Source organism: Corvus cornix, chromosome 8 (genome assembly GCF_000738735.6).
Source record: "Corvus cornix cornix isolate S_Up_H32 chromosome 8, ASM73873v5, whole genome shotgun sequence".
NCBI lineage: Eukaryota > Metazoa > Chordata > Aves > Passeriformes > Corvidae > Corvus > Corvus cornix.
The window spans coordinates 20,925,043-20,948,608 of record NC_046338.1 but is presented as its reverse complement, the minus strand read 5'-3'; the positions used below and the strand labels follow the sequence as shown (position 1 = coordinate 20,948,608).

Below are 23,566 nucleotides of genomic sequence, written 5' to 3'. Positions count from 1 at the left end.
TGTCCACCTCATAATATTATGCCAGAATTACATGTGCAGAATACTTTTTAATAATCTTTGTTTCTTAATTTAGTTTTGATTGGCTATGAAATATAGAGTAGCACTCAAGGGCTCAAATTTCTACTGTCATCAGCATTTCTTTTCTATAAATTGTACAAATGCACAGGACTCCCATCTGCAGGCTCCTTTTCAAGCTTCTGTTTAACCTATGAAGGAAATTAGCTGCAGGCAACTATAATTGATGATAATTTCATAATATTTTAGCCGTTGGGATGGTGTTATGATAGCTAGGTCTAAACACAAACAGAAAATTATATTTTCATGTTGCCATTTGAGCTGCAAACACAGGTCGGTAATATAAATTCGTCTCTAGTTTGCAAATTACAGCAATAGCCACTAGGAGTCTCCTGGTTAAATTCATAATGAATTTGCACGGTAATCCCGGCTCACGTTTGAATGCAAACCCCGTGGTAAAGGCTGGATTTCAGCAGAGGGGCCAGTCCATGTGCAGGGCAGGGGGAACGGGGGTGACAGGATCCCTGAGCTGTGAGCAGCATCAGCAGGTTCCTGACGCTTGTACCAGGGATATAGATGACAAATGTTTTAGAAGGAAAGCCAGCAGCCACCTACACACTGTTCTGGTAGAGCAAAAGATGGTGACGGTCATGAGAAGTCAGATTTGTTTCTCTTTATGACTGGACAGAGTATTGTGGAATTGTTCTTACAAAGAGAGAAGTAGATTTTACCGACTGTTAGTTACTCCCAGGGATTTAAAGCAGATTTGTTTCACACTGAAATACTGCAGGCCACAAGGACTAGCACTGCCAGGTACTTCAAAATTTGCTTAGTGTCTCTGCAAAGTGAAACCTGCAGTTCAAACCTGAAAATGTAAATAGCTTCTTCCTCTCCTCTCTCCTCCCAACTATGCACAAGCATATGGTGCCAGACACACTCTTAGCAATGCCAAATGCTCAAAGTTCATAAATTACAGACCTGCAGGAATGGGTCATGCTGGCTCAAACACTGCGGCTGTTCAATCCAACTCTGTGACTGACAAAGATGTCCAAATTTCCTTGAAGGAATATCACAGAAAGCAGGCACCCACCTTCTGCCAGCACATGTACCTCACTCTAAGCAGCTAGAGATTGCTTTAAAACGTACAGGGAAGCCAGAGCTGACCAGTGAGCCCTTTCCCCACAGTGTTGGTTATCCCGTAGGCAGGAGGAGTGCTGTTTATTGTGGAAGGATGCTGTCACATCCTTCTTACAGATACATGCAACTCCACATCTACAAATTATAAGTGTTCACTGCTCTTAGACACTTATTTGTTTATAAGTTTCTTTTATGCATCTCTTCTCTTGAGCAAAAATCCTTTCTAAGCCATAAAAATCCTGAATGACTTTAAATATGATGAGATTTAAACAAATAATAATTTGGAAGGCTATTCATTTAGCTTCTACTTTTTGAGCTTCTTGGTTTCATTTTCAGACTTTTCCCTGCAACCAGAAGGACTAAGGACATAAAGATGATGTTTTAAATGAAAGCTGAGAATCTCACATAATCATAATCGTAGGACTCCAGGGGTTTGAGGTTTCAGAATAATCTCATGAGCTGTCAATATTGAATGTCACTAGAAACTATAGTGTTATTCTCAGAATGCCTAAAAGCAACTGTGGGATAGTTTTCCTGCTGCATGCTCCCCGTAAGACCTACAAATGCTGTTCTGGGGAGACACCCCAAAGGTACCTGCAAGTGGTGAGCTGCCAAATGCTGGCTTTAGCTGCCAGCTAGGGCTGTTATATTTTGTGACAAATTTACATATGTAAAGCCCTGTTATTCAGTCTGTCAACTAAACAAGCTCACTAAGTAAAAATTCATCATGGGCTTGTAAGAACATTTAATTCCATGGGGAACATGCAGAAGTAAGTAGTGGGCCAATTTAACCACTCATCTCCTCTGTATTGTATGCTTGCATGCATTGCAATGCACGGTTGTGTGTTATTGAAGATTATTATCAGCTACTCTCACAGACTGCCTTAGATTTTACCATAATCTCCCAGCAGGACTTGAATGAAATTCCCAGTCTGGTTTGTTTCAAGGATCTAATCTATATTACACTGAAGGCTGACAGAGACTCAACAGCTAGTACCTTAGTCCATTTGGTGAACAGAAAATTATTAAACCTGATCAGGGAACTGACATGCAAATAAAACAGGAGGCTGCTTCAACCTCCTTGTCATCCTGCAGAAGCAGACTTGGCTGCTTGGTACCCTTGCTTATTGTTAGAATATCAGAAATACCCTGTTCTTCTCCAAGTCAGTGTTAACCCAATTTCAATAGCAAAACAGTGGTACAGGTTTAGCAGGCACATAGCCTGTACTTACAACAAGAAAACCAAGCACTTGTGTAAGCCAGTTTGGCACTTCACCATGCTGAAAAGAAACCTTTGCATCTTTGTCACTTCAAATTTGGGATTTTTAGCACAAGAACACGCCTAACACAAAAGAGCTCTTTTTTCCACTGCCCACTTTCTCCAAGTATGACAGTGCTATCTTCTTAACTCATTTTCTAAAACCAAAAGTGAACACAAAAATAAAAGATCTCCTCAAAAATGCCAAAGGTTCATCCCTACAAAATATATAAAACCTCATTTCGAAGGAAATATCTAATTCCTACAGGTAGCTATGGTACAGACAGATATGAAGCATTTTTAGGGATGAGAATGCTCTGCTGTGAGCCACGGGGGCAGTACCTTAGGAACGTCAAATATTTGTCATTTTCCTTATGTTTCAAGCAAGCCAAGCCATTACCAATGCATATCTAAATATAGTGTATATGTACGATATACGTCTACAGCGGAAACAAATCCAACAGTTTATCATGTAAGAGTCAGTCACTCTACACTCATGTAGCTAACTACTCTCATTCTGCGTGCTCTCCCTCTCTTCCCCAGTTACTCCTCTTTCTCTGCTTCTCATGTGAGGATTCTGGTGGCCTTCTGCATCTCACAAGCTTAACCTACAGCTGTAACCTCAGGTCATTCCCAAGCAAACTTTCATCCCACATCACAGCATTGGTGACCTTGTGCAGTCAAATGTTTTCGGGGGGAGTTTTGGCACCAGTTTTACATTTAGATTTAATCAAAATGTCTTTTGTTTGGCTGGTTGTTTTTTGTTTAAAATCATTGTTCTAACTAGAGCTCATACTGATAATAAAGGCCTCCAGAAACTTACAAAATTACTTAAGATAGGAACTGCTGCAATGTTTATCTACACTAAAAGGAAAAAACAAATTTTACTGAGCAGGCTTGTTTGTTTTGGTTTTTTGTTTCATTAAAAGAACAACTTTTTGCATTACATGATGAGTTACTAAATATTACTGAGCGCTAAATCACAGCTATTACTATTCAGAGGGAGAAAATATATTTCAAGATTAAGAAATAACCTGTAAGACAATATTATGTGGGGCATATGACTTTTATTTGTTTTTAAACAGTGGCTGCTTGAAGTTGCTCAGAGGTTTAGTGTGTCAAAGCATGTCAGCAGAGATGGATTGGTGGGCAGAGAGCAAGTGGTGCAGTCAAAGGTTCATAGTGAACGTAATTTATTCGTGTAGCTCCGCAATTTATCACGTGGTTATTACCATAATGTACGTGGGAAGCAGCTGCATGCGTGCAAATAATGCCTTAAGTGTATGTGTGGTTGGATCTGAACTCCTTACAGAACAGCAGCGGTGGAAAATGATGCCACAAGGCATTTAAAAGCAAATTTCCTTCCTGTGGGGATGCTGTCATCCAGCAATGATGATTTGTACACAGGCAAATAAATATCTTGTAGACTTTTCTCAGTTGTGATAACCTCACTTACCAGAACTCATTGGTTTTTCAAACCTAAATAATGTAGGTAATGTGATGCATGTTTCCAGTGCTGTATTAACAGAAGTAAGTATGCATGTTTTGTACCCTAAACGCATATTTTCTAGTCAAGGAACTCAGTATTTTCTACTCAGTATTTAACAGAAATATTCAGTGGCAAAGAAAAGGAATCCTCTGGGGGTGTGAGAACAAAGAAGTTATCTACAAGTTAAAGATCTCCTTTAACTGAAATGATTTCTCACAGCCTGATCTGTGAAACACTTGGGAGCAGCACAGCTGTAAAAGATTGATATACATACATATATGTATGCGTGTCTATATATAGTGTCTGCCTGCTTTCTTATACCTGTGCAATTATTTACCAAGCCAAACATTTCCAAACCCTATCTATTTCAGGACCATGTAAAATAAGGAGCTTTGGTCTCTTTTAGTTTGCTTGAATGTCTACAGTTCCAGTTACGAAGAAAGCTGTGAGTAGTTACTAGAGCTTGGAGGTGTTTTTTGCTGTACTGTCCATACACACCTGCTGCAGCTCTTTGGGAAGCTGGGAAAACTTTAACAGCCCAGCTCCCACCACCATTTTTTAAGCTTTAGGAATTTGAGTTCCACTGGCCTCAGTGTTCAGAAATTATGCCATGCTAAGATGCTTTGAACTGATTTTCGTGGAATCAGTTCATTCAAGTCTTTCTTGATAAGGAAAAGGCCACCCCAGTTACGGGTTAGCGCATTAGAAGTTTTATGCTGCTTTCTTCTGATACATTAAAAGTTGATGTAGAGAGACAGCGAATTCAGACAAAGTCAAGTTAGGTCCTCATAAGCAGAACATCTCATTGCTGTACTACTCAGAGTTTTGTACAGCAGAACCTTTCACATTTGGAATATGATGCAGGTTTTCTTGGATAATTTCATGTGCGCTCTAGGGCTTCTATTTTGAAGCCATCTATCACAAATATATCCCCACTAATTATGCAAAATGAAAAGCTTGCCTTACCATTGCACAGAAAGTCTCAGGAGGATCTCCACACGTTATGTCTGGGGGATCCAGAGTCACTTTTACGTATTTGATCATATCTCTGGCTTCTGGCTGGCAGGCCATGTAATCCCATACTTTTCCTTCTTCTGTGTAAATCTGAGTCTTACACACGTCATAATGTCCCCACACAGAAGGGTAGTGCTGCATCACGGAGGATACAGTAACCCAGAGGGCATGAAGTGACAGGAATCTTGACAAATACATTTCTAAATCCTTTTATGTCAGCTTCGTAAGGATGCTCAGTGCTGGCGTATGTGCAGTCTAGCAATTATATGTACATATACATGTATACATTTATAAAATAGGTTCCAACTCATATGTGAAGCATTAGGACAGGATGTTTGTTCACTATGTTAAAGACTTTGGTAGAAGCCACCCAGGCCCTGATGACAGCCTTTCACAACAATGCAGCACTTGTCCTTCGTCTTATAACTTATCTGTCAGGGCTTCTTGTAAAAGATGTCCAATAGCAGATAATAATTTGTGAAGTTGCAGGTCTTCAGCTACACTGTCGATAACCCTGAGTGATCCTCCGTGTTCAGGGCTAGCAGGGGATGCCGGGACACACTGATAAATCAGTATCCGAAGGAAAAGGGTGAGTGTCTACAGGCTGGTGTCTGTTTCCCATCAATCATTCTTTTCTTCTGGCACCAGCACCCTTTTAGAAACAATAAAAATTAGAGTTATTGTCCAAGAATCAATGCATTACAAATATACGATATGTTGACATTTTGGAGGTTAGATGCAATATAAAGCAAATTGGTATAATATGGATAACCTTTACTGTGGGTTCTGTGCTAGAATGAAGGAACTACCAAAATCATTCACAGTAAAAAGTATTTTGACATGAAGGATTTAACGGTTCTCTAACAAAGACAGATTTATAATGTTCCAGGTGAGTTAGAGTTTCCTGCTTCCAAAACTGTATTTTCACCCTAGCAAAACTGGAGAGCGAACTACTGAACTCAGCCATGGCCCAGATGGTGCAGGCAGGCAGGGAAGCACGCAGCCCAGCACAGTGGGGCAGCAGCAGCAAGATTCTTTTATTAAAGTGACACAGAGATGGGTATCAGGGCTAGCAGGTGCTGGTAGTTTCTTGGCAAGTGGACCTCATGGAGCTCCAAAAGCCTTACATATTTCTTTTGTATTATTATTATTAAGAATAACAAAGATATGGCAAGTACAATTCAATTTCCTTGACATTTCTCATTAGTGTTGCAAGAGCTTTGTTTCCTTTTTTTTTCCTTTGAACTGTGATTTACTGAGCACATTGATGACAAACTACTGATAAAGATAATGGCTTATTTTGTAGCTTACTATACGGATGTTTTCCCCTCCTTATTTTCTTAGGTTTGAGGGTGGCTGTACCTGAGTACTCAGCATTTATTTCACAACAGATACATGCCCTTTCCCCTTTTCAGAAAGCAACTAGAAATTCCCTTGCTTTGTAGCACCTGAATCACATAATTATAGGTATACAATGCTAGAATGTTATCATAGCAACTTCAAATATATATTTCCTAAATAAAACAGGTAAAGATCCAAATTATGTATGAGGAAAACTGCAAAGGCAGAGTAAGTACCCTGAACAGGCACAATGAAAACCAGGGCTAGGAATTCCAGTGCATTTGTGTCAGCCTGTGCCACCCGAGGTTGGGGAGCCAGGGCGCTGGGCTCTCGGCAGGAGGAGATTTCAGCCAGCCGCCTCAGCACTTCCCCATTTCCTTTGTCTGGATGCTGAAATCTACGCAGACCCGTTGGACAGATGTTCAGAAACAACCGCAAGTTGCCACTTTCTGCAGCCTGCTTTGCTTCCCAGCTTTAAATTATGCCCAGTGTCATGAACCCTCCTACACCTCACAGCCATGGGAAGAGGTATGTGACCTGGTAAGCTCCTTAACGTGTCACGTTGGGAATACGCATTTTCAAAACTTATCTTCAAAGCTATTCGCAAACAGCCTCCCTATATTTAAATAATGCTTCATCTTAAACTGAGCTAAACTACAGACACCACGAAATGCCAACAGATGGTTGAATTGTGTTTCCATAGCAAAGTAATTTACAATAATTGCTGTATGGACGTAAATGCAATTTTCCATTATATTCATTTTATCAAGTGTTACCATACAACTCTCATGTATTTTATCAGAATACACAGAGAATATCTGAATTTTCATGCAGTAACAATTCTCAATTTGTTCAAACATATTTAAGCTTCAAATCTGAATTTGACACAAAAGCAGAAATCTCTAAAACCAAACTAAATTTAAATCTTTTTCAGAAGCACGCTGTGTAGTACTGTTGATTTTGTAGCAACCTTACATTCTTTTTTTTGTTTTGTTTTCAGTGGGAGTGTTTGCATATTATTTTGGAATTTGGTAATTCAGAGAACACCTTCCACGTCATTCTAAAGACACCTCTTCCCCTCTGTTTCTTTTCCAATGTATGTTACTATTTCGAAAGGGAAAAAAACCCATCCCCAAGACCCCATAGCTTAGAACAGTCACTATGAAAATGGGAAACAACTCCTTGCTAGAAAAGGCGCCAAATTATTTTAAATCTATGGCAAATCAAATACCCTTTACTGGAGATGGCTTGGTCATAGTTGGAATAAACAGTAAGTAAATATAATTTTTCTGTGTAGAAATAAGAAGTTACTGAGTTTAATTATCTTTAGACTGAAAGCTTGTATATTCAGCTTGTATATTCAGCAAAAAAAAAGTTTGTTTTCTTTAGTGTCTTCCTTTCTAGCTCTTCAGTTGCCCGTAACCTTTTATAACTGCTGAGACTCAGATCCACTAATAAACAGGACTGGGTAGGACTAAATAATGTGAAGCAAGCCACTACCTTAACACACTGTGCTAAAATACTTCCCATATAACGAATTCTCATTAAAGTAAGCCAGTCATAATGATGGTCATTACACAGAATTATAGACTATAACATCGATTGAATTTAGTGCACTGACAAGAAAAAAGTGCAGAGGAGTGCAGGACATCTGAGCATTAAGCAGCTGTAGCAGTGTACAACAGACATTCCTGACAAGAAGCAGCCAATTATAGCTTAAATTTCTGGCATATAACCAGTTCTGATTAATAGTTTTCCATTACATTACAGACATATTATTAATGTATTAAAAATGTCAAGCTTTGGCAAGAACTAGTATGGCATGGCTCAGTTAGTCTGCAATATCTTCTTTTAATGAGCTTCCATTGATATAGTGAAAGATATTGACCAAAGCACATTAAGGATCATGTGCTGAGCGCTGCCAGGTTTTCTTCCGATGGAGCTATACAATTTGTCTTATGTTTGTTCCTGCAGAGTCACTCATGATATGCATTTTACATTTCAGTGCCCTATTGCTAAGGACACATCTATTTGAATTATTTTGTAAAAAAACATTTAGAGTAACATTTCTGAAGTTTACAGCTGTGCCAGATGTGTTGTGATAAGCCTCTAGCTGTGGACAACGCACAGCAATGGAGTTTTTTGTCCTCAGTACTGCCTGTGCATTTGACCTTAGAAAAAGGTAATCAAACAAATCAGGAATAACGACTGTCTGATGCCCTGATTCCCTCCACCCTGCCCTGCCTAGTTGCACATCCTGGGTGCTGGGGGCCACGGAGGTGGCAAAGAGGGTCAGGGTCCTTGCTGGCTGAGGGCGAGGGAACGGCAAACTGCCGGGAGGACTTCAGCTAATGTATGCAAAGCCTCCAGAGCACACAGCTCCCAGCGTCTTCTGTGTGTGGCAACAGCGCTGGGAACTGCGGCACGTTTGGGGCCTTGAACATCCCCATGTGTCACAGCCTCTGCAATATGGAAAGCACTAGGAGGCACCGGTGCAGAAGGCCACATCTCTCTCTCTGCCTTCCCCTCTGAGCGCTGCTCTGTCTGCGAAGTGCTGGTCGTTCTGGCCACAAGTGAATACTCACAGCCATTTGAGAAGAATGGCAGGCAGCTGACCCCTAGACTAAAATCAGCTGTGAGGAGGCTCTGAGCACATGCATCCCTTTCCAGTTGGAGAAGTCACACCTCAGGCAGCGTCTTAATTCTGCAGATGCAGGAGGCACCCCCTTTACAGAGTAGATAAAATGCATCTTGGCACAATCAGTGCCAGGGAAGAACTTCAGGTCTCATGAGGGGTTGTTAGCAAACACTCCTCCTTTGCCTCCTTCCATCAGTGTGAAAATCCACCCCCTTCCCCAAATAACTCCCTCATCACAAGCCACAGCGGCTGGATGCCCTGCCTGAGCTCCCTGCCGGGAAATCGCTGTGCGATCCATAGGGGTGGGCTCTGGGCCTCTCTCTTTAAGCCACAGGAACGTGAAGGAGGTAATAAAAATAGAGTGACCACTTCTCACACTGACCATGTATTGGATCGAGTGTGTCCCCCCACCACACACGAGCAGGAATGAGAGCCAATACCAGATATTACAGTGCAGCCTGAGGAGAACTGGCTCAAATAACGAAGCAAGGCAAGGAGTGCCGGCTGTCACCTCCCAACAGCGGCAGCTGCAGAACAGATTTTTCCAAAGGAAACATGTTTCAAGTTTGTATCCCTAACAGCTTAAGCAGATGAATGTATCCAATCAAGCCCAAGTAAAAAGCTCCTTTCCTTCCATTCCAGTTATTAATTATTAAAAGCCAGTTTAGAACATAGGAAATAATGTGTATTAGAAAACAGAACTAACCCTCATGCAACTTATATTTACTAAACCTCGTGTTTTAGACCATGCTACACTTGAGAGGCTGGTACATATACAAACCAACTCCTATAAAGGCTAAATTATTTACCTATTCAAAGAAGAAGGGAGCCTCTATTTAACGATTCAACACACATTATTTCTGTCAATACTTGTATGAAATGCAGTATATTCAAGCAACTGCTTTGGTGTCTTTGGCCTCAAATGCTGTTCCAATCAAACTTTAGCTTCTATTCTTATTCAGCTTATTTAACTATTTAGCAGAAAAAGATTTCTTTGTCTCGGGAGAAATTTTAAATGCCAATACCTATTGGCTAAAGAAAATAAAATTCAGCAATCTGCTACCAGAAAACTGGGATTTGGCACTATACTTGAAATACTTTTGGTTTTCACACATTATTCGTTGCTGGCTGACACATCATACTACCACTGCCATTACTTGCCAGGTATCATCAGCTGTCAGAATATGGAGTAAAAAGCATTTCAGCTATTTAAATTTTAGAGCCTTAGTACATAGCTGCATTTTTTCCTCTAGCACCTTTATAATTCTAGGTAATTGCCTTAAATATCTCTGTACCTAGCATCAACCTGTTCTGCAAGTTTTTCATCTGAGAATTTAGGTTAGCATTTGGGGCAGTTACAGGCTTTGTTTTCGGGTTTTTTTCAATGATTTTTCACGCTTAATAAGCTGATGCACGCTCATCACACAGTGTATCCAGGGTACAGGGCGCCAAAACTTTCAAGTTACAATGTGAGCTGATGACTTTCTAACTGAAAGATCTTAGCCTCAAAAATAATGCCTACCGGTTGCTGAATTTGTTCTGTGCTATTGCTGTAATTTACATAAAGAGCTAGAAAGTTGGTGCCACTTATAAGTATCAGAGGGCTGAGGGTTGAGGCAAAGTTCATAACTCCGTGAGAGTATCACCACTAACTGCTGGAAACGCTCTGGTAATCATCCTTTTAAGGTCCAGAAATCAGAAATCAACGTTTATTTTTATCACATGAAAACCACAAAACGAAAAAAACCAAAACAAACTACCACCACCACCACCACAACAAAAAACAAGCCAGAGGAAGTTGTGCTGTGGTGTTCTTCCCTTTGACGGGCTTCCCAGGCCACAGCTTCTCATCCTCAACCGCATTGTCCTTAGGCAAGACAGTGACTTATTCCCTCTTTAAAAGCATTTCCACCGCTTGTTCCACTCACTGTCTCCGCTAACATCTCTGTAGAAGTAATGCTGGCTCCTACCACATCAGATCCGGAATAGCGAAAAGTTGATTGCAGAACAATAAAAGTATATTCATCAGAGGCCAAAACCGCACACGCACCAACTTTGAGAGTAGAAAAGCATCTGCTTTATCGCGTTTAGCCGATCTGCGCTGCTCACCGCCATGAGGGGTTTTCTTTGGGGGTTCTGTGTGCGTGTGAATGTTTAGATAAGCCGCCTGCAATTTCCGATGCAAGGGAGGAACTGTTTCCAGGCTGGGTACCAGTGACCTGCCCGCTGCTCCTCGCCAGCAGGGCGAAGCCCTGCGCCGCCACCTCTGCCCAACGGGACCGCCGCTCTCCCTCAGCGCCCGCGGGAGAATCGGCGTTGCGGGGCGGGCGCCGGCGCGAGGGACGCGCCCCTCCCTCAGGGCTCGCGCTCCCTCAGGGCTCTCCCACCGCCCGCGCCCCTTCAAAGCTCGGCGCGGCGCAGCTCGGCCCGGTTCAAGGTCCAGCTCCCGGTTCCGAGCTCCGGCGGAGGAGGCACCGCGCAGGTACCGCCCCAGCCCGGCCCCAGCCCCGGCCCCCGCCGCGCTCCGCTCCGCGCGGGCGGCAGGGGGCGCGCGGCCCGCGCCGATCCGCCCGCGGTCGGTGGCCCGAGCCCGGCGGGGCGACCCCCGCACGCAGCCCCCGGCACCCGCACCGGCCCCTCCGCACCGCATCCCGCGCCGGAGCGGCCGGCAGGCTGTACTCACCCTGCGGGCTCGGGCCGCTGGAGCCTCACCGCGGGGCGGCGCGGAGCCGCCGCGGCGCTGGGACGCGCTGGGGCTCCCTCGGTGGCGGCATGAAGGGCCGCGGGTAGGGCGTGAGGAGGGGGGGATGCTCTTCCCCGAGAAAGTTGCGGTGCGTCACGGGGGGGCTCGGCGGGGCCGCCGCTGGCCCCAGGCACTTGTCAGCGTCGAAGTTTGCCGGGGCGCGGGCGGCGCGCGGCGGGCGGGCGGGCGGCCGCACTCCTCCGGCGCTCGGCGGGGCGGCGGGCGGGTCCTGCCCGCCGGGGCTCCCCGCCCGCCACCGCCGCTCAGGGCGGGGGGCAGCCCCGCGCGGGGCGCCGGCGGCCGCGGCATGAGGCGCGGGGCGAGCGGAGCGGACCCCTGGCCGGGGGCCGCGGCGCGGAGGGCTCCGGCGGTGCGGCCAAACTTCGGGGGTCGGCGGCGGCAGCACCTCCTCACTTCGGAGCGACCTCCCCGCGACTGCCGGCGAACGGGGCGGCGGCAGCTACCCCACCTCCGGGCCCGCGCAACGCGCGGCCCTAGCGCCGCCGCCGCGCCCGCCCCCCCGCCGCCGCGCTCCCCGCCCCGCCGCCCCGCGGGCGCACCGCCGGCGCCGCCTGCCCCGCGGGGGGGGGGCAACGGGACGGGACCCACCGCCCCGGACCGAGCGGGAGCCGCCCAACAGCCGGCGGGGCTGCGGCTGCTCCCTGCCCGCTGGAGTAGCCTTAATTTTCCCGTGTTATTTCGGCTTCAGCCTGGTAACGCACAGGTGGAGGAGGTGCTGTCCGTGCTGCTGCCGTCCGAGCCCTGAGCCCGGCGGGCTGACCCCAGCGCCCCGCCGCAGCCGCGCTTGGCCGCGGGGACGGGGCAGCGTCCCGCCCAACTAGCCGGAGGGTCCCTCCGCAGTGCTGGGCACACCGGGGAAGCGCCGCTTCGTCCTCTGCCTACAGCACCGAAGTGCCACCGACACAGGGAGAGAGCGCGACTTGTGCCGTTGTGGTGCTGCTGTGACCGCCCGCCCCGTACCAGCCCTTCGGGTCTCCTGAAAGACGCGAAAACTCCGTCCCCGCGTTCTGCCGTGCTTTCTCCTTCACTCCTGCATGCCCTCTACTTCTGTCGCTTAAACGAGAGGCGCACACACTTCTCCCTTTCAGATTTCTCCAAGCTACAAAACAGTATCTAAAACTAATAATGACTAGCGAGTCCCGTGTAGGAATTGTGCTTACTCCTGGCAACTACCTGGTTACTGAATTCGACCGACTGCAGCTGGCAGCGCTGGGCAGTGGGACACTGGCTGCATTGTGAACGCTCAGAAGCTGCGTTTATCGTTTGTTTGCGTGTTTTGCATGTTAAGAAGTATGTATTTATGTAGGCAACAGTGCCATTGTATTTTGTTGACAAAATTTAGCATTTTGCAGTGCCAGTAGGTAATCAGATGAAATGAGGCAGGGGAGTTCTGGAAGAGTAAGAAATTTGTTCTCCATTTGAGCCATGGAATTTGGTAGGTTGTGGAAATAACTGGCAGGAGCCATTAGGAAGGACAGTTTTCTTCTTTCCTTTAAGCCAGGTAACCCAGCAAAGTAAAAAAGATGCCTCATAGTTCCTCCCAGCTTTTGTTTCCTTGCGTGGGCAGTGGTGTTGGAATGGGCGTTTCCATTCATTCTCTGGAATCTCTGTGGCCATGTTAGCGCAGGTACCACATGCATGGAAAAGTTCTTGGTGTGGGAAAGCCAGGAATGTTCAAAGGGGTGGGAAAAATCAGCTTCAGGGATTTTCAATCCCCAAAAGCAGTTCTTGCTTTGTTTGCAGCCTCCTAGTCCCTGAAGTAGTACAAACGGATAGAAGATGGAAATCGGTAATTTTTTCTTCCCACTTGAACTGGAAGCATGTCAGGCATCGAGGTTCCATAGGGTCTTTTGTAAAGAAGAGCGGCAGAGTTTCACTGCAGTTGGAAGAAAAGGGTTGTTTTCCTAATTACTAGGCAGATGGTGGGCTGTACAGCAAAGTGCAAGAGACTGTACACACTGAGCCAAGTCCCTGCAGTGGCACGTGCGGATGGACCAGCCCTGCTGCCTGTGACAGCTGTGGGGTTCCTCTGCCTTGTGGTGCTCCAAGTGCAGTGGCTTGGTCTGTCTGTGGGCCAGGCTGGATCAGCTGTTTGCAGGTGCTGCAAAGGAAGTGGTTTGGGAGTGTTGGAGGAGTGTTCTCTTGCTTTAGACTTGAATGGGGAGAGGATGCCTTCTTTCCACGTGTGGAGAGCATAGCTCTTCATGTCACAGTAATGCCACTGGCAGTGGTGTGCTTGGAGAGCAGAGCAGAACCATACACACTGGCTGTGCCACACACACCTGCTCTGCACCTTGTGCTGCTCCAGTCACATGCCCTAAACCTCACCTGCAGGGATGTGTTGGAAGTTTTCTCTCCTCTACACAGAGCCTTTGGCCTCTCTCCTGAGACCATTATTTGCCTGGTGGGACTGGCTGGCCACAAAGAATAAATGCAGGACCGAGTCATCTGATATGTCAAACATCATTAAGATCTTCATGCTAATGGTATTGGCCTCTTCTGCATCAAAGCTAGAGCAGCTGGTTTGAGTGCAGTGTCACCAAATCTGAGATTAGATGTGCCTTACTGGTAAAAATGATGGCCAAAAATCAAATCTACTCGGAGAATGTGGCCAAACTTTACAGCCAAATTTTAAGCTCACTAGAAAAAAGGGATCTCATTCAAATTCTTTGTCAAAGGCTGTTGAAAGGATGGAAAAGCAGATGGAGACTTGTCTGTGTTGTTTCTGTTCTTTTTAGAGTCATAAGATGGAGTTAAAGGGAGAAGGGACAATGCTTTTATAACCAAACTGAAAATACTGTGCCAATACAGTATTAAATTTCTGACAGCTCTTTTAGTAGTAACTAGTGATTGTGCACATGTAAACCGACTGGGCAACTCGCTATCACAGCACCTTGAGACTGGACTTCAGCAGGATTCCTAAAGCAGATTTGATATGTAGACAGAAGATAAGATTAACCAAAGTTTGAAAGGAATATTTAAAAACACTGCAGGTCCCACTGCCTGCCTTACAGGATTGGAAATTGACTAAAATGAAGATTTAGCCAGTTGCTAAATACCAAAGGATGGAAAGTCACAACACTGGGAAAGTGTTATCTTGAAAGTGCTTCCAGCAGTATGTCTTCTCTGTAATAGCTGGCATTGGCCCCTAACAGAACCAGGGAAGGGGATTAATTTTTGATTACTGGCCTGAACATGGGAGCACCTATGCCTATTAGGACACTCCTTGCTACAAGGCATAATTTATACTAGAAGCAGCATAAATTGCTGGTACAGAAGTGATATCGCTGATTGCAAACTTTTCTGTGAAACACCAGCTGAACTGCAAGTTTTTAAGCAAGTCCTAAATCTAAACAAGCTTTGCATGTTTTCAAGCTGTGGTTTGGCTATTTAGTGCATCCCCTCATGTGCCATTATGAATCTTTTATTACTTGCTGTAGTCCAAGTTGACCTCTAATGATACAGCAGAATTATTTTATTAGTGCCTTTCCCCACAGCAGAGTACTGCTGCACTGAGCAGTAACAAAGTACCTGGCTTTGCCTGAAGTAGCAGCTGTCCCTGGAAATGTATCCAGAGACACAGAGAGCTTCCCTGCCTGAAGCTCAGTGTTTCAGCATGGTGGTATCTGAGGGCCACAGTGAAAAATGCAGGTGATATGGTGCAGTGGCTGGGGCCTGACCTCAAAACAGAGAGGCTGATGATGGTGGGGCCAGTGCCCTGGCAAGACAGAGGAGAGGAGGCAGTGGGTGCAGCCGGTGGGGGCTGAGCAGTGGGAGGGAGGGTCCTGCTGTGCAGAGAGTGGCTTGGTGCTTCTGTGCAGCTCTGCTCTGCGGAGCCACTACCTGCTCCATATGCTGCTCTGCTCCTCCATCACACTGCATACATATTTCTGACCTCTTTTGCCACCAGGTGAAGGAGGTTTTGCAGAGCAGCAGGCGAAAGGTGTGGGAGACAAAAGCAGGAGTAGTGCTAATTTGGCCCTGCCTCCCACTGCTGAGCTGAGACAGGGGTAGAAATGGCAAGAAACAGCAAATTCTCCCAGAAGCAGCACTTGTCTGCCCACTTTATTGCTGCTTTGCCCCCAGTAGTTTAACCTTCTGTAAAATCAATTGGCTGTCTAGAATGTGAACATTGGTCTGGGCTTCCATCTTTAGTGCCTCCAGTGCTTACAGCAGAATGATTGGAAAATTGTATTTAGATAAATGAGAAAATCAAAAGGTTTCTGCGTTAGAGTTGTTCAACCTGGAGAAGGCTCTGCAGAGACCTTATAGCACCTTCCAGTACCTGAGACCAAGAGCAAGAGAGCAGAAGAGGGATTTTTTGCAAGGGAATGTAGTGATATGAAAAGGGGAAATGGCTTTAAATGAAAAGGAGATAGATTTAAATTAGGTCTTAGGAAGAAATCTTTTACTGTGAGGGTGGTCAGGCACTGGAACAGGTTGCCCAAAGAAGTGGTAGATGTCCCCTTCCTTGAAGTGTTCAAGGAAGAGTTGGATGGGGCTTTGAGCAACCTGGTTTAGTGGAAGGTGTTTTCCTGCCCATGTTGGGAGGATTGGAACTAGAAACCAACCCAGGACATTGAATGATTCTATGATTTGGACATGCAGGGAGATAAATCCTGACCTCTGTTCAGCGAAGCAGTGAATACACAGACATCCCTATGTTGTGTTTTGACACTGCTCGAGCTTCAATGTAGCTCAAGGGCAGGGGGCAGGGAGGCTACTGAAAACAAATCACCCATTGCTCTGAAACCTCCATCATGGTACAGTTTGTGAGAGGTATTCTCTGAGCAGGCTGAGTGACAGAACAAAAAAATGCTGGCAGCTACAGGTGCCTTGTCTAGACCATGGCTTCCATCACAGCACTGTGCACCAGCAGACCCAGCTTAGCAGCCCTGGGAAGTCCTAATGGAAAAGGCCTGTGGAGGCACGCCCCTGAGTAAGGTAATCTGGGCAGCCAGCTGGGAGTATGATGTTACACTGATGAACACTACATCAAGAGATATGCGAGACATCCTACTCCTGCCTCCATTTCCATACAGCTTGATAATGACTTTTTCTCCTTAGAGGGTAAGGAGATCTTTCCCAATGATGTTTCAGGGCTGAGAGCTTCTCTGAACAGAGCATGGGGGTCTGAAATCTTGAAATAGCCTATGTATGAAATCTGGGAGAAGGACTACCTCATCAGCAGCGTTTTTCATTTGGCTGGGACTGTTTCCTGCTAGCAGGCTGCGGGACCCCATTACTCTTTCCTCAGGTCCAGGATAGAAAATGGACCATTTCAGGTCTCCTGGGAGCAGTGTTTCTGTAATTCCTATGCTGTTCCCAGGGAATGTAGGCAAAGAATTTCCATGAGATGTGCCCTCAGTGAGAAGGCAAAGTCAGTTATTTTTTATACAAAGTGTTGTTCTTAAGTATTGTACTTGTTGATTCAGAGATGCACGTAAGTTACAGCCTGGATTTCCACTTGTAGACTGAAAAATGTTTTGTTGTAATAATAAATACTGAATCTCTGCTGTTCCCATTTACATAACATACATGACACAATGTGTAAATCCTCAACAATATTTTTCCAGAATTTAGCAGCTTGTTTTTCTGCAAACATAAACATTTATTTTTGGTGTTAATAATTAATAATATGCTGCATCCCCATAATAAATGCAAAATCTAATCTTGTATAGACATAAATGTATCTGCCAAAGTAGTCTTTCTGTGCTGTAAATGACTTTCACAAAGTGGTAGCATACATTTTATTTTCAATCACTCTTTTTTCATTTTGCGAACAGATATGTCATTAAATCAAATGTTTTCCTTTGCAATCAACAAATAATTCACACTTAAAAAAAAAGGAAAAATCGTTAATAATTATTTAAAAAGGGGACATGGCTAATAGAAAAGTCTTTGCAGCTGTATCCTAAGCAAAATACAGACAGGAATGTGGAAAATCCCAGCAATGGAGGGAAGATCAGATATGAAAGTATCAGTCCTTTTCTGCAGTGAAAAAAGGAAATTACCTATTTGGGGTCAAAGTCACTCCTGCAGCTGGACAGAGAATGGCTCTATGCTGTGCAGAACAAGATACTGGAGTGGTGCAGGGTAGCAGATAGAGCTACACCCTTCTCTCACTTATTGATTCCTCCCTCCAGAGTCCAGTATTTTTAAGTTTCATCACTTCCTAGAAACCAGCAGTAGCTGAGAAACCTCCTGACTAAGTCTTGGGGTTCCATTGCCGCTTATGGCTGTCCCACCTGGCAGCCGGGGGTGTGGCTGCTCTCGGTTCTGCTGTGACTGCTCTTCCTCACAGTGTGACTGCTCTTCGTCACGGTGTGAGCACAGCCAGCAGCAGCCGCTGGGCTGCAAGCTGTGCCTGTGCTCACGAACCCTGGCTAACAAATTAGATGGTATTTTAGCACTGATTTCTGGTACGAGGTTCAATGGGGTTTGTCTCATTTTCAGGGAAGCCACATGGAACTGTGGTTTGCTAAACTGCAGAGGAAATAGCCATCTTTCCAGAGTAGGCTGAGCTGACTTTTTGGGAAAGGTTGTGATGTGCTAACACCAATGACTTAACAAAACATGAGATGTTCTCTTAGGCTGTTTTTAAAGACTTTATATATTTGTTTTGCTTTTATTTATACTATTCCAACCATTAACTCTTGTCTTTGTTGGCAATTCATTGGTTGTGGTTAGTAGTGGGGGTCACATAAGGGTCGAATATTTGTCAAACCATTTAGAAACAGTAAACCTTAATATTTCACCATGAAATAAGAGAAGAGATGAAAGAGATTTATCTGAAACGTTTTCATATTATCATTATGCATTCTGTAGAAGACAAAGACCATAAAAGTCCAGTTGCTATTCATGAGCCAATACTTATTTATCAAATGAAAATAAGGTGCCCTAAGAAGGCTGAGTGCAGAGTAACTGGGCTGAGATGACTCAGCCATCTTTACAGTGACAAACTCACTAAATGGTATTGTCCAATGTGCTTTGCTGGAAAGTTTTCAAAATTCCCTATTTTCTGTATTTTCTCTCTGTTCACCTTCTGTTTGGGCACTTTTTCTGGAAACTCTAGACACTCTCTTCATGGAAACACCCAGTCACGTAAAGCTTCACAGAGGCTCGTGTTGCTGTAGCCGAACCAAGTTCTGGGGGAGCCTACTTACCTGCATGGGTGATCATAGGGTATAGCTGTCAATACAATTGATCCAAAATGTGCATAGCAAGATTTTTTTGCACTTCCAAAAAGGCTTTTAAAAATGAAATGTTCTATAGAAATGGCCAGCACCAATGCAAGCTTCAGCCATTTTTCAAACATAATAGTAAACACAATATATTATAAATAGGAATAGATTATTTGTCAAAAAATATTGAGCCTGTTTTTGAAATGGAAGTTCTATCTTTTGATTCTATATTTTGAAAATATTTCTAGTACTTGGGCTTTTTTTTAGCAGATAGACTTGTCAGGACTTGGAGTCAGGGACTACTGCTTGTGTTTGTGTACAGAACTGAGCACTGCTCTCATCTCAGTTATGCATCTAAGGTTGGACTTGCTGCATATAGTACATACAGTAATTAACAGTCCTTCATCATCTGTCATCAGGTACCTTCTAGCTGTTAATGTTATCCTGAGTGTATTTCCTTTGGAAAAATAGCTTTTTTAAAGACACACAGGTCTCAGTATGTATATGACCACTAGCTGAGACAACCAACTAATCCAAATTCAGTTCCCAGATGAAACTTAATGTCTGGACACAGTGAGTATTACAGTTGCTGTGTTAAAGAACCATCTATATTTTGTTCCCTCAGCGGGGCAAAATGCACATGTTGGAAGTACTGGTTATTTACCTGATTCCACCTGTTCATACACAAATACAGACATTATTTAATCTGTCCAATATTTTAATATTGAATAGAAACCTTCCTGTGATAATTTTCATTATTCTATTATTGATGGATTTCTTTCATGGAGGAAAAGTATAATTTAACACTGAGGAGGGGATTACAGTAGTGCTCTGACATGAGACAAGAACAATGGGCAGGGATAGTATTGGCAACTATCTTATCCCTCCCAGTGAAATGGATAGATAAGTATATAAAATCATTTATTACTTGAAAACTTGGATTATGAACAGGCAGTTTTGGGTGTTCATTTGATAGGAATGTGGAAGTCCTGGAGGGAGAAGTAGGGAAAACTCAGTTTTCACACAACTGAGCCACAGTTTTGTCAGGTAGCCATTAGTTTTGATTTGTGGTATACCATTATGAACCAGTGAAGGGCAGCACTATCCAACTGTTCTAGGTTACTAGATAGACCACTAATTATGTTTTCAAGTTTACAGTGATGTAAACATTAGGTGTTTGACTGGATTTGCTATGAAAATGGTTGTGTTGCTGTATTGCTGCAAAACAGTAACTTCAAGAGCATTTTGTAATCATCACCAAATTTCTGCAGTTACAAATTAACATCTTACTTATAGTGGATTTTAGGAAAGGGCATTTCATTTATTGAAAAGCTGAACCTCTTGCCAAGAGTATGGTCAGTTCAATTGCTTTATTAGTTTGCGACATAGGGTCTACACATCAAAACAGATTTTAGCAGATTGAAATATCATTAGTATCAGAAATATGTAAACAATAATACAGATATTTTTGTAGTGCAAAACACTGGAGGTATGGTTTTCTACACAAATTGGTAGATGAGATTAATACTTTTATTTCTGAAGTTTCCTTCAGCATTTTTCAATAGGAATTAATGATCTGCATGTCTGATACTCATATTTATGCTCAATGGAACAGAATATTGGAAAGAACTTTCATTAACAGTTTTATTTTTTTCTTCATGTGTGAAAATGTAGCTGTATAGCTTATACAAACCCTTCCAAAGTGCTATCTTATTTACTATGGTGTTTGGGAGGGAATAAAATTAAAAGGTGCTCTGCTATTTAGTCTCTTTTTAAAGATTCTATACCCATGTGGACATCTAAAAATTACTTTAATAGTGTTTTGGTTTTTACTCCAAAAATAATATCTTGGGGATATTGTTCCAGAGGAAGCTATGTTATACCAGAAGCCCATACTAACAATAGTTCACCTACTTGTAAAGCAAAGCTATACTTTGTTCTGGATTTGAAGTATTTGGCATGTGAATTCAGATGGTGACACCGTGTCCTCGCAATTTTTTGCATGATGTGAGCACTTTAGGTTTTTTAAAGATGTCTTTCTGGCATACAGCTGGCTCTTCTGTCAAAAAGAAAAGTCTAACTGGTGTGTACCAGAGCAGGAATTTCACCTGTGGTGCTTTCAGGTGCTACAGAAAAGTAGGTGCTGGTTGAGGAAGCTACCCTTGGCTCGGGGATTAGATAGGCAAGGATTCATCATCCCCTGTAAGAGATCTGAGTTAGTGAGAATCCAGCTAGGAGCCTTCTGTCTTAGGGGTGGGCTCCAGGGGAGAGAGCCCCTGGGTGCTGCCTCTCCAGCCCCACGATAGCTCTCTTAAACTGCATTTGAGAGAAGTCCTGGCTTTATTTCTTTGTCTTCTTTTTCATGCAGACATACAATTCCTTCAGCCTTGCAGTACTATAGAGAGAATGTCAGGGCCAAGATGATGTTAGTTTCTTTCTTTCTCTAGCAGACTTGTGTACTTACTAAACATAAATATCAGGATATTCCCATTCCTATAGCTGACACCATTTATTCATATTTTAAAATTAAATTTCACCTGCATTGCAAGACATTTATTACTATATTTAATGTGCAAGACTGTCCAATTAATTAATGAAAAATTCTGGGACACTGGTTAGAAATTAAAATGGCAACATTTGCTGCAATAATGGTTTTTATGTTGGAGAACCAGACCAATAGATGAGATTATAGAAAGATGAATGAATCCACAAATGAATTAAATGATTAAAAGCTTAAGCTGGCAGTGAAGTTTATATGTTTACTCTGATATGTAAAGCATCTATTGATCTGAAGTTTGATCAGTAGTATTTACAAATTTATTCTCATATACATCATTATGATTGTATTCTCTTGTGCTAAAAGTTTGCTAGCTTACCTGAGTAGGGTATACTGATTACCCAGGCTGCTGGAGATGCTCAGACATCTTGGGGAGCTCTGCTGCCCATGCATTCATAGGGCTTCCACCTGAGGTGGGAGGAAAAATGAGCAGGAGTGCAAATGTTCGTCCCAGGTGAAATGATACCATAGGGATGCACCAGTTCTCCAGGGGCGGTGTGTGCTCTGTGTGACAGCCGGCTGAGGGCAGCTGCTGGGGCTGTCCTGGGCCCCAGCTGTTTGTGGTGGAGAGGCAGGGAGAGCAGACTGGGACTCTCAGCCCTGCCTCCTCCCTCAGGACAGGATTGTCTCTCCTTGCAGGAACAGTGGAGTGGAGAAGGCCACAAAACAACAACTGCATGAGTTTGGCCATTGACATAATTAAGAGCAGGAGGAGACCAGACCTGAGTCAGGCTTGTGAGCTCAGGCTGCAGTGCAGTGCATCTCTGAAGACTTCTGGTGTTTGTTTTCAGAGTCTGTTTATCCAGGGCTTTTAAAAGTAGGGTTCCTGAGAGTAAGGAAGTCTTTTCCTGGTCTCTTGTTCTTAATTTCCTTGATGCTCTGAAAAGACATTATACTAAACTTCACACATTCCCTCCCCTCCTCTGAGTTTGGACATTTTGAGGGATCCAAGGACTGATTCCAGGACCTGAGAGGATGGGAACTCACTGTATTATGCTCCAAAAAGGCATGTAGAGAGAGAAAAAGATGTGAACCTGGAGGTTTCTCTGTAAAATAGAGCTTAAAAAGAACTGTGAACAACAGACAAGTAATTTCAAAAAAGCAAAACTGGATTAAGCAGAACCTGGGGTTTGTTAAGAGAGGAAAGCTGGGCAATGGACATGGTCTGCTGATAAAAGAGAAAGTACAAAGGATCTCTGAAAGAAAATATTTTAACAGAATTAATATTTTTCAGAATTATTCACAAACACATAAAAAGGATTAGAAAGAAAAGTTTCTGAAATGAGAAGTTAAATTCCAAGGGGATGCATCTAGCATCCATACTGTCGTTGATGGTAAAGCTATAACTGCTTTCAACCGGTGCGGGGTTCAGACTTGGCTCTTTCAGAGATGCCTGCCAGGTGTACTTTGGACCATCTACCCTCTCGGGCTCTTTGATTTCAGCAGCTTTGTTTGCAGATCTGGGGCTGGGTTCCCAGGGACTGAGAGCTGGGAGAGCAGGTTTTGACATTAGCATCTGTCCCACTGGGGAATCTGCCATTGGCTTCCAGTCCTGCCCAGCATTTCATGCAGATCAGAATCAATATCAGCTAAAGCTGTAGCTTTACATACTGGCCATGTACATCCTTCTGACTTATGCAAAAACATAAACTAAAATATGTGTTCTCATTTTTCATATGCTTCACCTGATGTCTGAAATCACAAATTATATCCAAAATGAGAAACATTGTGTGCTCAACTAGTATATATTGTAACTTTTAAAAAATGTATTTTTTATAGGGGGTCATATTATATTATATTCGTATATATTCAGTGGCATGGAGCGAAGCAATAGTTTTACAGGAACTATAAATGTGCTGCTTTGATTGGAATCTGCCGTGGCCCTGCTGGAACATTCCATAATGGGCATCACCAGCAGGCAAAATGGGGCAGGGAGCCAGCAGGAAGGGTGAGGTAAATAAATACTCATAGCAGAGCTGAGGCAGTACAACTTATAACAGCAGATGCTAAAGCTTGTAAGTAACTTCACTTAGGGGAATAGTTTCATATTAGTTCTTAAGGGTTCTTTTGTCTTTGTAATTGCGTTCTCTTGTAAATAAATATGTAGGTTATCTTACCAAACAGATAACACAAAGTCTTTTACAATAGGAAATTAAAATATTTAAAGTC

General features: G+C 43.7%; 1 protein-coding gene and 1 long non-coding RNA gene across 3 annotated transcripts in view; one reads left to right on the top strand and one right to left on the bottom strand.

The window, feature by feature from the left end:
* The window catches only part of NTNG1 (netrin G1), a 150,784-nt gene extending 138,953 nt beyond the window's left edge, over window positions 1-11,831 (bottom strand). Inside the window, 2 exon segments of the mRNA XM_039555673.1 lie at window positions 4,866-5,565; window positions 11,576-11,831. Of these exon segments, the coding sequence (XP_039411607.1) occupies window positions 4,866-5,111 (246 nt within the window). The 5' untranslated portion in view covers window positions 5,112-5,565; window positions 11,576-11,831.
* LOC120410363 overlaps window positions 11,269-23,566 on the top strand; it is a 123,196-nt gene continuing 110,898 nt past the window's right edge. For both annotated transcript variants that reach the window (XR_005602444.1, XR_005602443.1), the window contains exon 1: window positions 11,269-11,374. This is a non-coding gene — a long non-coding RNA (uncharacterized LOC120410363). The remainder of the gene's footprint in view (window positions 11,375-23,566) is intronic.